Source organism: Cervus canadensis, chromosome 14 (assembly GCF_019320065.1).
Source record: "Cervus canadensis isolate Bull #8, Minnesota chromosome 14, ASM1932006v1, whole genome shotgun sequence".
Classification (NCBI taxonomy): Eukaryota; Metazoa; Chordata; class Mammalia; order Artiodactyla; family Cervidae; genus Cervus; species Cervus canadensis.
In genome coordinates this window covers 11,142,102-11,156,302 of record NC_057399.1, presented here as the reverse complement: position 1 = coordinate 11,156,302, position 14,201 = coordinate 11,142,102, and the positions used below count along the sequence as shown (strand labels likewise).

Genomic DNA, 14,201 nt, shown 5'->3' with positions numbered 1-14,201 from the left:
CCGGCCTCAGGCCTTCGCTCCTGTCCATGAAGACCCCTCCTTCTCCCCGTCAGGATGATAAGATTGGCCTCCTCTTTGAGGGTGTTCCACTTCCCTGGGTGCTGAGGCAGTCCCCGTGGCAGAATGTTCTGAATGTTTCCTCTGCACATCCCCCTGGTCAGAGTGAAACGCACAAGGAGTGATTTGGGAACAGTATCAGGCAACGCACTGTCAGTTAAGGGGCCAGTGAGAGTGTGGGTCGGTGCTTTGCTTTTCCCAGACAGCAGCTGAATCGACTCCACCAGGAGGGTGGCTGCAAAAGGAAGTGCAAGCAAGCTCTCTGTTGACGCAGCGCTCCCCTCTTCCCTGGAAGGCTTTACTAGGACTCAAATGGAAAGTCTGTGGTTCAGCCTGTAGGGTCACAATGCTTACACCCTCAGCCTTAGTTTGCCCATATATAAAATAGGATGGATGACACCCCCCACCCCCAATTCGTGGAGGTGGAAGTGCTTTGTGGACAATGAAGTGAACCCAGCAGAAGATCCCGAGTACCTGGTGGCATCTGACTTCTGTCCCCCTGGACCAAAGACACCACCTGAACCGCCTGCAAGCAGTGAGCGATTTCACCATATGAACTCAGGGGAGCTAGGAGGGTCCCACAGAAGAGACGCCAGTAGGACTCTTCCTGAGCCCTGGAGGTGCAGAGGGCTGGCGGAGGCAGGACCTACTTCACACAGGAGCCTCGAATGCCCCACAGCTGAGAACAGGAAGGGTATGCGGGCTTGCAGCAGGGTGGAGTCAGAGGGTCCAGGGCCAGGGCTCTGGTATCAGGGAAGAGAAGCTGGACAGAGGGACCCCTTCCCAGTCCTCTGGGTGGTTATCTATGACCTGGTGAGATACAAGGAGGGTCAAAGGCCAGGGACACAAAACGTCCTAGATCTAGGCCCACTCCACCACAGATTTGCTCTGTGCTTTGAGGCAAGACTCTTCCTCTCTCTGGGCCTCAGTCGCCTCACTTGTAAAATAAGAACAAGGTGGCCTCTAAGTCCCCTGCAAGCCCTGAAATTCAGTGGGTCAATGAAAAATCTCCCCCAGTTAGCAGTCTGCCCCTGCACAAACCCACAATATGAAAGAAGCCAAAGCAGCTTGTTCTATATTCATCTGGAAGCTCCCTGAATCAGTCTCCTCTCCCCCCAAGTGCTTGCTATAGCCTTTCTGGATCTCGGCATCAGAGCCACAGGTTCCAGGTATATCTCTATATTTGATGCAATTTCTCATTAGGCTAAAGAAATCTCTCCTCCGAGACCACAGCCAAGCGGAGCCATCTACAACATGGAGCTGAGAATAAAGCAGAAGCAAAAACAAAACAAAACAAAAAACCTGCTGTGTTGTTGTGAGTGGAGAAGAGGTCAAAAATGACCCCTCAGTCTCAGGAGGCAGAGATGACATTTGAATGCCAGGCCTTGACCACAGGTGGGTCAGACGGAAGGACAGTCTGTGTCCCATGAAACTGACCCTCCTCACAATAGCCTCAGGAGTTAGGTATCATTTCTCCCATTTCCTTACCATAGAGGTAAGGAAATCACAGCTCAGAGACGTAAAGTTGCCTGCCCAAGGTCACACAGCCAGTGGCCAAATCAAGCATTGAAAGATGGTCTCACTGGGCTGTATGACCTCCTTCCCGCTGACGCTGATCTGTTATAAGCACGTCCCCATTTGCCGTGTCCCTCCAACGACAAGAGCTGGGTAGACTCAACTCTTACCCCAGGACTCTCAAACACAGAAAAGATGCTCAGTAAGTGTGGGAGGAATTGAACTGAACGGAACTGAATTTCCACGGGAGCCCACCTGCCACTGGAAACTGATGGACAGGTGATCCCTCGTCAGGGCTCCGTGGTGTGTATCATCGGGAGTCGGGCAGACAGACAAAGTGTTTCCATCCCAGTGGGGGGCACAGGTCAGACTCTTAGAAGGAATTAATAATATCCAAGGAATTCCTCTGGAACAGTAGAGGGGAATAAAGATTCTTCAAAGAAGGCCTAATAGTGAATTCTCTGGATTTTCCAGCTAATTTGAAGGTACCTACTTGGAACATTTTCTTGTCAGAAAAGATTTTAAAATACATTCATTCAGTGTGACATGATAATTGGGCCTGGCTGCCTGATGAATGCCTTTTATCTATTCCTGAGCTATTGTTCCCTGGGATCGAGCTGATGGGCTGGAACGGGCACTTTGTTAACTGCACAAACAGAGCTACTTGCGATGATTTCTGGCCATGGGATGCAATGGGATCTCAGAAAGATGCTGTTGGGGGTTGTAATGGTAAGGTGTCAGCGAAAGAAGGAACTTTAGAGATAGATCAGAAAAGGCAACTTCTTCATTGTTTCCCTGGGGGAGACCAAGGCCCAGGGAGGGTCAGGACCAGCCAGGGCCACGTGGAAGGGAGGCAGAGGGCAGAGGTGGGACTGTGACCTGCAGCTTCCGACCCAGAAGGCAAGCCTCCCCTTCCCGCCTGCAGGACTCCAGTGGAGAAAACAGCAGTGGACAGTGTGCGTCCTTGTCACTAACGCCCCCGGCTTGATCCTCTGCCCGTTGCCAGGGAACCCTCACCTGTTGCATGCCAGGGCTTGGCTGCCTGAGTGTGATGTGTTTCTGACAGCTGCCTCTTCTCAGCTACACAATGCTGTTATCAAATCAGCTATTTTCACAGGCCCCTTTTCCCTTTCTCCTTCTTTTATCTTTTCCTTTATTTTAATGCCTTTGTCTTATCGAAGGCACATTTCCAGGCCTGGCCATCTGATAATCATTTGCAAAGGCTCCACGAGTCTTTATCATCCTTTATGAGAAGAAAGGATTTATTTGGACCTATTGTTTATCCTTACATAGTATTATGGCTTATATTGATTTTTCTCTTGAAGTTTCTTCAGTATTTCTTTAAACCAGTTTCTGTGTTAGGGTTTCTGAGAGAAGTCTATATGTTAATAAATTGTTTGCAGAATTGTCACTGGAGTTTTCTGCTTTGTCAGAGCAGGGTGGCTATTTGTCTTTAAAAACTCCGTGAACTGCCTTTCATTAACATTTAACGAATAAAACAGTTCCACTGGGGGTTGGAAGTTGACATTTCCATTGTTTTCCTTAGAAAACACCAAGATGCTAATCATGCCTCAAGGGACTTCATTTTTCCAAAAGTAAAATAACAAAGGCCCAGGGTAGGTGTGCTTTTATGTGCACATGTGTTGGAATTTAGACATGAATGTGTGTCTGTGTTTCCATGCTTATATCTGGGTCTAAACGTGCATTTATGATGCACGGTGGTTATATTTGTCTGCCAAGGTGTAACTGGCCGTGTTTATGTCTAGGTGGTGGTGTGTGTGTGTGTGTGTGTGTGTGTGTGTGTGTGAATCTGAGTGTATGTGCATTGTGTGTCTTATGGCCATGTGACTATGTTCATGAGTAGATGTTTCATGCACATGTGCTGGTTTGTATGTATATATACATGTGAGTAAATGGGTGCTGTGTATGTGATGATTTGGGGTTTATACGTCCATGTGTCTGATTATAGGCACTTGTGTGGGGCTGTCTTTGTCCGTGTTTTTCTACTTGAGTGTTTGCCGGATGGAAATGTTCAGATTAGTGTTCAATCTCCTATATACATGTACACAGTACCCTCTAGTGGACATCAAAAGAAAGCATCCCCAAACCCGGCAAATAAAAGCAGGATTTGAATCACCTCCAGTCTCACACTAGTTCATTGTTACCTGCAGGGCAAGTTTCTAGGATGGTCCTTGAGAGGCAGGGGAAGGTAAGGCTCCCACTTAACAGGACACTCCCTGCAGGGTCCATCCCACGGGCAGCTGCTTCATAGTGTGGGGAGAAAGGACTCATGCTCTGACATAGAGGCTAGGTCACTGAACTTCCGCTTGGTGAGTCACTGGGCCGGGAGGAAGGGGACCTGCACTCCACAAGACCAAAGCACAGAGGCGCTTTACTCAGGGCTTCCATATCTGGTGGGGTCCTGCCTTCTCCACTGGCTGACTCAGGCCCAGTTATAAGGACATGTTCAGCTCCATGCCCTTTACGGACCAAGGTACCAACTTCCATGTCCCAGGAAGTAGGATCTCTTCACCTGAGATGCTGTATGAATTTCCTCTTGCTGCTGTAACAAATTGCTACAAACTTAGTGGCTTAAAACAACCCAAATGTATTATTTTAGAGTTCTAGAGGTCAGAAGTCTGAGTGGGCAGGATTTCGTACCTTCTGGGGGCTCTCAAGGAGAATCTGTTTCCTTGCCTTCTCTAGCTTCTGGAGGCTAACTGCCACCCTTGGCTCCTAGCCCCGCATCACTCTGACACCTGCTTCTGTTTCATATCTCTGTCTCTTAATTCCAACTGTCTTGCCTTGCTCTTTCCTGGACCCTTGTGATTACATTGGACCCACCTGGATAGTACAGAATACTCTTCCCATCTCAAGATCCTGAATCACATCTCCAAAGTCTCTTACTACCTGAGATAACATCCCCAGGTTCTGGATATCAGGATGTGGGTATCTTCGGGGGCCCATTGCTCAGCCTACTTCCAATACTCATCCCCAGAGCCCCTCATCTCCCTGTGCAGTTCTGGGTAGGTCCAGACAGGCAGGACTTGAGCACCTGAATTCATTTGTGGGATGCTCACCCTGTGTCTGACATTGCACTAAAGTCTTTATGGACTGTCTCACTGAATCCTTTCAACACATCTATGAGGTAAAAGCACTATTGTTACAGTTAAACTGAGACCCAGCAAGGCTAAATAATTTGCCCAAAGTCACACAGCTGGAAGTTGTGGGGACATATTTTGAACCCAGAATTTTTCAGCTTCAAAAACATATTCCTCACCATTAAAAGATATCACAAGGGGCAAACTTCCATTTTATAGATGAGAAAACTGAGACCCAGAGGTAGGGCATTTGATAGTAATTTGACATCAATCAACGCCTTAAGAGAAATGTAAACGTCTGTCAGTTTAGGAACTGCTGTACCAAGCAGTCATGGGCGATTCAGGGCATAAAAATTGTTTTAAAGACAGATGTATTAAGGTATAATTAATATACAGTAAAATTTGCCCATCTTTTGCTGCACAGTTCTATGAATTTTGACAAGTGTACATAGTTTTATAACCACTATCACAATCAAGAAATAGCATATATAGTCAAACCCCTGCTTCAATCCCAGCCCCTCCAACCACTGACATATTTTTATGTCCCTATGGTATTTGCCTTTTCCAGGATGTCATAAATTGAAGCATAGGTGACTTTTTTAATTCTCTTTTTTACTGGGATATTATTTACATGTTGTAAAATGTATGTTTCTGGGCATAGAGTTCTGCAGAGTTTCAAAAAAAATGCCCACGGACATGTAACCAATGCCACAGTCAAGACACAGAACTGTTCTATCACACCCCCAAATGCCCTGAGCTGTATGTCCGTGGTCATCTTTTCTCCACACCCTCACCGTCAGTGATCTGTTTCCTGTCCCCATAATTCTTTTTCAGAATGGCATATAAATAGAATCATACAGTATGTAGCCATTGAGTATTTCTTCTTTCACTAGCGTTAATGCATCTGAGGTTTATCCACATCAGCAGTTCATTCCTTTTCATCGCTGATCGGTATTCTATTGTATGAAGGTAACTGTTTGTTTACACATTCACCAGTTGAAAGATATTTAGGTTTTTTCCCAATGTGGCGGTTACAAATTCTCCTTTGCAGTTTCTGCTGGATTTGCTTTGATAATATTTCACTGACACTGTTTGTATTTATATTCATAAGGAACATTGGACTATAGCTTTTTTTCTTTTGGGGGGATGTCTTTGTCTGCTTTTAGGACCAGGGAAGTTCTGGCCTTATAAAATGATCAGGAAGTGCTTCCTCCTCTTTAGTTTCTCTAAGAGTTTGTGTAGAATTGGTATTATTTCTTCCTTAAATTACTTGGTATTAGAATTCACCAGTGAAGCCGTCTGAGCCTGGAGTTTCCTTTGTTGGAAGGTTTTCAATTATGAATTCAATTTGTTTAACAGATACAGGGCTATTCTTATTATCTATTTCTTCCTGAGTGAAGCTTTGGTAGTTTGTGTCTTCCAAGATATTTGTCCATTTCATCTGAGTTTTTAAATTTATTATTATAAATCTGGGGAGAAAGTGTTGAAATAGCCAAACACAGAAGTGAATGAGTCACCTAAGGGGACCACAGCAGACAAAGAACAGAAATTCTGGGTTAGGAAATAATCTGACACAATAATAGTGGGAGACTTTAATACCCCACTCACATCTATGGGTAGATCAACTAAACAGAAAATTAACAAGGAAACACAAACTTTAAATGATACAATAGACCTGTTAGACCTAATTGATATCCATAGGACATTTCACCCCCAAACAATGAATTTCACCTTTATCTCAAGTGCACATGGAACCTTCTCCAGGATAGATCACATCCTGGGCCGTAAATCTAGCCTAGGTAAATTCAAAAAAATTGAAATCATTCCAAGCATCTTTTCTGATCACAATGCTTAAGATTAGATGTCAATTACAGGAGAAAAACTATTAAAAATTCCAACATAGGGAGGCTGAACAACACGCTGCTGAATAACCAACAAATCACAGAAGGAATCAAAATATGCATAGAAATGAATGAAAGTGAAACCACAACAACCCAAAACCTATGGGACCTGTAAAAGCAGTGCTAAGGGGATGGTTCATAGCATTACAGGCTTACATCAAGAAACAAGAAAAAAGTCAAATAAATAACCTAACTCTACACCTAAAGCAACTAGAAAAGGAAGAAATGAAGAACCCCAGGGTTAGTAGAAGAAAAGAAATCTTAAAAATTAGGGCAGAAATAAATGCAAAAGAGACAAAAGAGACCATAGCAAAAGGAAATAATCTGAAATTTATGAAAAACTTAATACTCTTTTGAAACAAGTTGGTGTATTAAAAAGTACAAAGATGTAAAGCAAAGTCTTAGCCAAAAAATTGGAAGCCACATAAATGCCAAAGAAAGTTCATAGAGTATATTCACTTGCTGGAATGTATATGTCATTTAAATCATGTAAAAATATGCATAGCAAAGTCTAGAAAGAAAAACACCAAAATGTTAATAGTTATTTGTTGAGGTTTTGAGTCTATGAAAGTGAAAGTCACTCAGTCGTGTCTGACTCTTTGTGACCCCATGGACTATACAGTCCACAGAATTCTCCAGGCCAGAAAACTGGAATGGGTAGCCTTTCCCTTCTCCAGGGGATCTTCCCAACCCAGGGATCAAATCCAGGTCTCCCATATTTCAGATAGATTCTTTACCAGTTGAACCACAAGGGAAGCCCAAGAATGCTGGAGTGGGTAGCTTATCCCTTCTCCAGCAGATCTTCCCAACCCAGGAATCTAACCAGGGTCTCCTGCATTACAGGAGGATTCTTTACCAACTGAGCTATGAGGGCAGTCCTTTGAGTCTATGGGGTCCTTTTTCTTTCTTATTCTTCTTTTTTGTTTCCTTGAAATTTGCTATTTAACATTTATTAACAGATTTTTTAAAATGCATATATTAGTTTTATTTACAGCTATATCTTCAGAGCCTAGTACTTAGTGGGTAACACATAAATATTTATTAAATATAAATCTAGCAATTCCTAGCTTTAATCTTTCTCATGAGCTTGATAACTTGTATACATCCCTCAAGATCCTATGGAAAATGTCCCTCCTCTGGGAAGGCTTCTGCAACCCGTCCGCAGTGCTTTTATTGCGCTTGGCGTGAGCACAGAGCCAAAGCAGCATCTTATATAAATCCTCGTGGCTTAGTTTAGTTTCAAAAATTTCCTTAGGGATTTGGTAACGATCAAAACGCCTGACCCCATCAACTGGAACAAAACAAATGATTCTATGGCATTTTCTAAGACAGAAGGTATTTTATCTATTAATCATCCTTGCCTCCTTTTTTGCCTTTCTTTTAGTCCTAAAATGCTTCTGTTTCCTTTTAAAATAAACTTGTAATTTGGGAATAAACTTAGATTTAAAGTTGTGTAGATAAAAGAGACTTTCCTCCACAATGAACACTTATCGTTATGTGTCAAAGCAAAGAAATTTGACATCGGTACATGATTATTAAGTAAACTCCAGATTTTGTTTGGATTTCACTGGTTTTCCATTAATGTCCGCTTTCCACTCCATGATCAAATGCCAGGCATCACGATACATTGAGTTACTGTGTCTCCTCATGGTCTCCTCTGGTCTGTGACAGGTTTTTGTGTTTGTTTGTTTTTCATGAGCTTGATAATCTCAAGTCCTGGGTATCCTATAGAATGTCCCCCACTCTGGTTTAGCTAGTGTTTTTCTGAGGCTTCGATTGTGATTATAGGTTGATGGAAAGAAGGGCACAGAGGTGAAGAGCCTTTCTCATCTCATCATTCCAGGTGACATGACGTCGCTGGTAAGCTTCTCCTTGCTCGCTTGGTTGAGGCTGTGTTTGCCAGGAGTCTCCACTGGAGAGGTACTATTTCTTTTCTTTCCCCTGCTTTATTCTTTGGAAGCAAAGCTAGGATCTAGAATTTTATCTCATGTGTCCCAGAACCTATCACCATATTATAATTGTTAAGTGAAGACCCAATATCTGAGAATTACTATAAACATGCTACGCTGTGTTACTCAGATTACAAAATAACCCTAACTAAGAAGAGGTAGGATGGGCGTGTTAGTGGCAGTAATTAGTGCTGTTCGTTATAAGCTCTGTTCACTTCTCCGATCCTGGTTGTATCTGGCCCCCTATGACAAATGAGATAGCTGTTCCCAGGCACCTGCTCTGTCCTAGCTGTTGTCTTGGACTCTGTGGCTTGGACCATGGAGTTGAGCTCCTCCAACCCTTTTCTTATACAGTAGGGGAAACTGCAGACCAGAGAGGGAGAAGGCTTGCCTAACGTCACACAGCTCTTGAGTAGCAGAACCAGAACTGGAACCCTGATTGCTTCACTTTCCCAGTGTTTGCAGTAATGTCAGTCGTGATCTGGGACCCTCCTTCCCCAAACTCCTACTCACTCAAGAAGGGTTCTCTGCTTTTCTGCATGGCTTCCCATTACAGTCTTAGGATCTGAGTTCCTATCTTACGAGCAGCCGGGAGGGTCCCGAGAAGGATAATCATATTAACACGTCCACGCAGCCCTCAAGCAGTCCTTGGCAAGCAGGGTGACGGTTCCACTGAGTAGAACCTGCTGACACAGAGTAAACGTAGTCAGCTGTTGGATGAATGGACCAGCAGAAACACTTTAAATTCACCAGCCCCTTCCATCTGGTTAAGGCCTGTCGCCCCCTTTGACGGTAGCATATTCCATGCCTTGAGAACACTTAACGACCTCGACCTTCATACCAGTGGTTTGACTAAAGACCTATCAAGGAGCCCTCCCCTGTAAGAACCTATGCTCTAGGCCATGTGGGTCTAGCTTACCAGCTGGATGTCAGCATCTTGCAAAGATGTTTGATGGATGCGTGAGTGAGTGGGTGAACGAATGAGGTCCCAGGCACAGAGAAGACTGGGCTGTCTCTCTCACACACATAGCCAAGTCTTCTCGAGGCCCAGATGCAGCTTCCGTTTCTCACCAGCTGCCAGGCCAGCACATCAGACGCAGGTTTTCAAATAGAAGCGAGAAGTTGAATGTTTGAAGCTAAACAAAGCAGTGCGCTAAGCCAATTTTCCTAGAGGCAAGCTGCTTCCCCCTCCACCCCGCCTGGCACCCCAGAGCCCGCAGCCAGGCCTGTCCCACAGCCAACCCTCAGCTTCCAATATCTGCACCCAGTCAGAGAATGTGGGGCTAGGGGCTTCTGCAAGGGAGGTCCCCCACCATCTTCCTATCCTGTACGGCCAGGGCAGACTGCCTCTTTTCCCCTAGTCTACCCTGCTCCCGGCCAACACACCCAGATCCTGGGGGTAGAAAGGAGAGGAGATCTATATTCAGGAGTGGAAAGAAGAAAAGAAGATAGAGAGCTCACACCTGGGCACCCGCTGGGAGTTCTGCTGGGTGCTGGGTACCCCACCTAGGCCAGTAGTTTGCAGCTCATTACCAGTCAGAGGCAGGGGCTGTCACTGCATTTCACAGATGTGGAGAAGGAGGCTCAGAGAGGTTACTAACTTGCCAAGGCCGCAAAGCGCCATCTGCGGCAGAGCGGATAGAACCTCAGCTCAGTCTGACTCCAGAGCCTGAAGTCTTGCCTCGGGCTGTGGAGGAGAGGTTTCTGGCCCCAAACTCTCTTGCCTTCCTCAGTGCCAGAATAATTCCCTTTTCTCTTCAGCCCAGATGAAATGCCACCAGGATGATTCACCCTCTTGTTTATTTGGCTTTTGTTTTTAAGGCTAATATAAGAAATGGGGGGCAGAGGTGTAGCTATTAGCCATTCACTCCCTGGTGAATTACTCCAGTCCATCTGCTTTCCTCTTTTAAATTTTTTATTTTATTGAAGGATTTACAATGTTGTGTTCCTTTGCCTTCCTTTTGATTCTACCCCCAGCTGAGTCTCCCTTGCATGGAAGCAGAGGGGAATGCTAGGAAAAGAGAGATAAGGTCACTTAACAGCCTTCTCTGTAGTCCACGTGCAGATCAGGAAACTGAGGTCAAGAGCAAAGAAGAGAAATGCCCAACGCCAGGTGAGGAAAGCAGGCAGAGTGAGACCCCCGTTCAGGGGTAGGAAAGGAGATTCCCAACACCAGGGCGAGCTCTTCCTCGCAAAGCTCCCCGGTGGAGGTGAAGGAAAAGCAAAGGTGAAGGTAGCCGAAGGGTGCGGAGGGAAAGATGGAGGTTTTCAGAGAGAGAGGGTTTTTCTGAAAGGGCCACTGGGAAACAGTTGCCTGTCCTAGAAAAGGAGGCCCGGCCATTCCCACCCCACCAGCACCCACATACTTAGACACTGGTTTAAGAAGGTGCAAGGAACCTAACCCCATCGTAGGCAACACCTAGCATCTACCTGCAGCTCGGGCTCCACCACTCACAAGGCTTGTGGATCCCTCTGAGCCTTGGTGTTCTCTCCTGTAAAACCACTGCTTCCTTTTGAGGGAAAAGTTCGTGACTATAAAGCATTTGGTAAACCTAGCATGGGGCTTCCCTGCTGGCTCTGTGGGAAAGAATCTGCCTGCCTGCAGTGCCGAAGATGTGAGTTCAATCCTTGGGCTAGGAAGATCCCCTGGAGAAGGAAATGGCAACCAAGTCCAGTATTCTTGCCTGGGAAATTCATGGACAGAGGAGTCTGGCAGGCTACAGTCCACGGGGCCGCAAAAGAGGAGGGCAGGACTGTCAACTAAACACACACATACAGACCCCTACTATATGATTGGCTTTCATCAAAAAGAGAACTGCTACCTCTTGTTAGGGCTAGAAATGGACCTCTTTCTTGGTCCTCTCTCTAATTCCTCCTGCGGCCTGACTTGAAATCTCACTGGTCTGCACAACCCCGCAGAAACCTCTCCCAGGCAGTGTGCGGAGGCCAGGCCTGGGACCCAGGAAACTCGAATTCAGTTCACACCTCTTCTACAGACATGCTGTGTGACCATGGACGGGTGCCTTCACTTCTCTGGGCCTTAAATCTCCCATCTGGGAGTGAGCTTAAGTCTCCAAGTGCTGTATTTCATTTACTCCTTATACCTACCTCAGGTGGTAAGAATTCATGATATTCCCCTTTCACTGATGTGGAAATCAGGGCCCAGAGAGGTTAAGTGATGTGCCCCGGGTTATTCATCTAGTTAGAGGCAGAGTCAGAGTCAGGATGCAGTCAGGTCTCTGACTTCAGTCATCCCGGAGGACCTTGGAGAAGGAGTGGTGAGGTAGATGGTGAGCATGGTGGGTTGCAGACAGGCTTGTGAGCCTGTGACAGATTTAAGAAGGCACAAGACTGGGATGCTGGGAGTGGGTGGGGGAATGCCTGACTCATCAAGGCAGCTAGCTGCAAGGGGAGGAGCTGGTGAGGACTGGAGGCAGTGGGGAGGATTGGGCCAGAGCCAAGACTATGGTCAGGAGCAGAGGGTGACCCTTGGAAAGAATGGGGGGCCTCATGGGCACAGGAAGGAGCTCTGGGCTGAAGTTAGAACTCCTGGATGGCAGAGGATTTGTGTTGCGCCAAAGGCTGACGTAGGAATCACGGCCTTGGGTATAATGCCGATCCATCCCGTGATTACTGTATATTTACAGCTCTCGTCCCTGCATCCTCATGCAATACATCCTCATGGTGACCTGGGGAGGGTAACGGGGGCAGTGACACCTGTTTCGCAAACTTCAGAGGTGGGTATTGGGTGGGAGCAGACACTTTAGAAAGATTTGGGCCATTTGTTAGAGCTAATCCCTTAGAGCTAGGACTCCTCAGCAAAAGACAGGAACTCCTCCTGTCATAACCCTCAGCTGCTCTGTTGCTTGAATTCCCTCCATCAGAAAGGATGAAAACAGGTGCCACCAGTCAAACCTGTATTAGTCAGCTTGCAAAGGGTGTTAACAATTTGTAGTTAGTATTTTAGAACAGGGCGAAGTGGGGCGACTGGAACTCTCGTCCACGGCGCTACTAAATGTAAATGAGAACAACCTCTTTGGAAAGCTGTTTGTCATTATCTGCTGAGAGCTGAGTACCTACCTACATGCCCGGTGGCCCAGTAATTCCTCCCCCAGTTGCATCAGGGCACCAAAAGGCACACATAAGATGTGCAAAGCGGCACAGCGTGTAATTGATCCATACCGGGAACAACCCAAAAGCCCATCAAGAGTAGAGTGAATGAATAAATTGGGGTAGACTCACCCAGAGAATATTATGCAGCAATGAGGATGAAATAACAGCTCCATGAATGAATCAGTCACGACATTAAGGGACAGAAACTAGATGCAGTGTCCTGTGATTCCATTTGTATAAAGTTCAAAAACAGGCTAAACTGTTTTATGGTATCAGAAGTCAGGACAATGGTTACCATCATTAGGGAGGGTCAGTGGAAGGAGCAGTGGGATGGGGAGTTCTGGGGACTCACAATGTTTTGTTTTTGATGCTTCTCTCACAGGTACATTCATTTTGTGAAAATTCCTCAAGCTGTACACTTGTGATATACTTAATGCACTTTTCTGTATGTGCATTATCCTTCAGTATAAGTTTGTTTTGGGGAATTCCCTGGCAACCCAGTGGTCAAGACTCTGTACTTCCACTCCCATGGCCCAGGTTCAATCCTTGGTCAGGAATCTAAGATCCAGCAAGTCATACGGTGTAGCCAAAACAAACAAAATGGCAGTACAACTAAAGAAAAAGGGAAAGAGAGGGAGGGAGTTTCTTTATAACTACCCAGATTTTCTGCCTCTCTGGAAAGTAGGACACTCTGACCACTATGGCCTGTGGCCACATCTGGCCAGTGATCCAGCCTGGCTGTCCCATTGAGAGGGCACGAGATGTCCACTGACCGCGGTCCTCATCATTCCTGCCCCCTGTGACTGAGGCCAAGGACGAGTTACTGTTTATCAGCCCAGTTGCAGCATTATTTTTCTTAAAGTAGAGAAGTCTTTGAATGGTCAATCTACAAAAAATAGAACAACAACAACAACAACAAAAAAAAACCAAGAGGGCCATGTGATCCCAGAAAAAAATGGAAGAGACAATTCTTGTTTGGCCTTTTATATGTTTAATATGCAAACCCACTTCCGTCTTGGCAGGCCATCTGCCTGGCCTCTGGCTGCCTCTCAGTTTACAACCCTTGCTCTGCAATATCCCTGCCAGCGTCTGGCCCCCATTTGCACACCCTGACAACGAAGAACTCATTCCCTATCAAGGAAGTGCTTTTCATTGTGGGGCAGTTCTGCTGGTTGGAAAGTGCTTTTTCAAGCTGACGTGATCTGAGAGTCTCAGACTGTGATGCCTGGATGGGACTTGGGGGGCATCCTAGCCAGAAGTCCTCAGCCTTTTAGTCCCGAGAGAGACCCCTATCATTATCAAAGCGCCCCCCTGGCTCTCTGCTGGGTCTACTGTGTCTACCTCTCCAGGGGAGTGAACTCACATAAGAGGATGTATTTCCAAGAGATAATATTCTCTATAGAGTATTTTAACTCTGAAAGGCCTTTGCCTGGGAACCACTGGTCTGGTCTAGCTCTTGGGCTTTGCAGGTGAACAGCAGATGTCCAAAGAGGAGAAGAAACATGCCCAAGGACACATTGTGAGAACACCTTAGCAGGTATAGCTCTCTGACCAGACATCCAAGC

At 45.9% G+C, this 14,201-nt stretch overlaps 1 protein-coding gene across 1 annotated transcript in view; it reads left to right on the top strand.

The window, feature by feature from the left end:
- The first annotated feature begins 450 nt into the window (after window positions 1-450).
- Window positions 451-14,201, top strand: part of ALDH1B1 (aldehyde dehydrogenase 1 family member B1) — a 33,930-nt gene continuing 20,179 nt past the window's right edge. Inside the window, 1 exon segment of the mRNA XM_043486420.1 lies at window positions 451-592. Within this exon segment, the coding sequence (XP_043342355.1) occupies window positions 451-592 (142 nt within the window).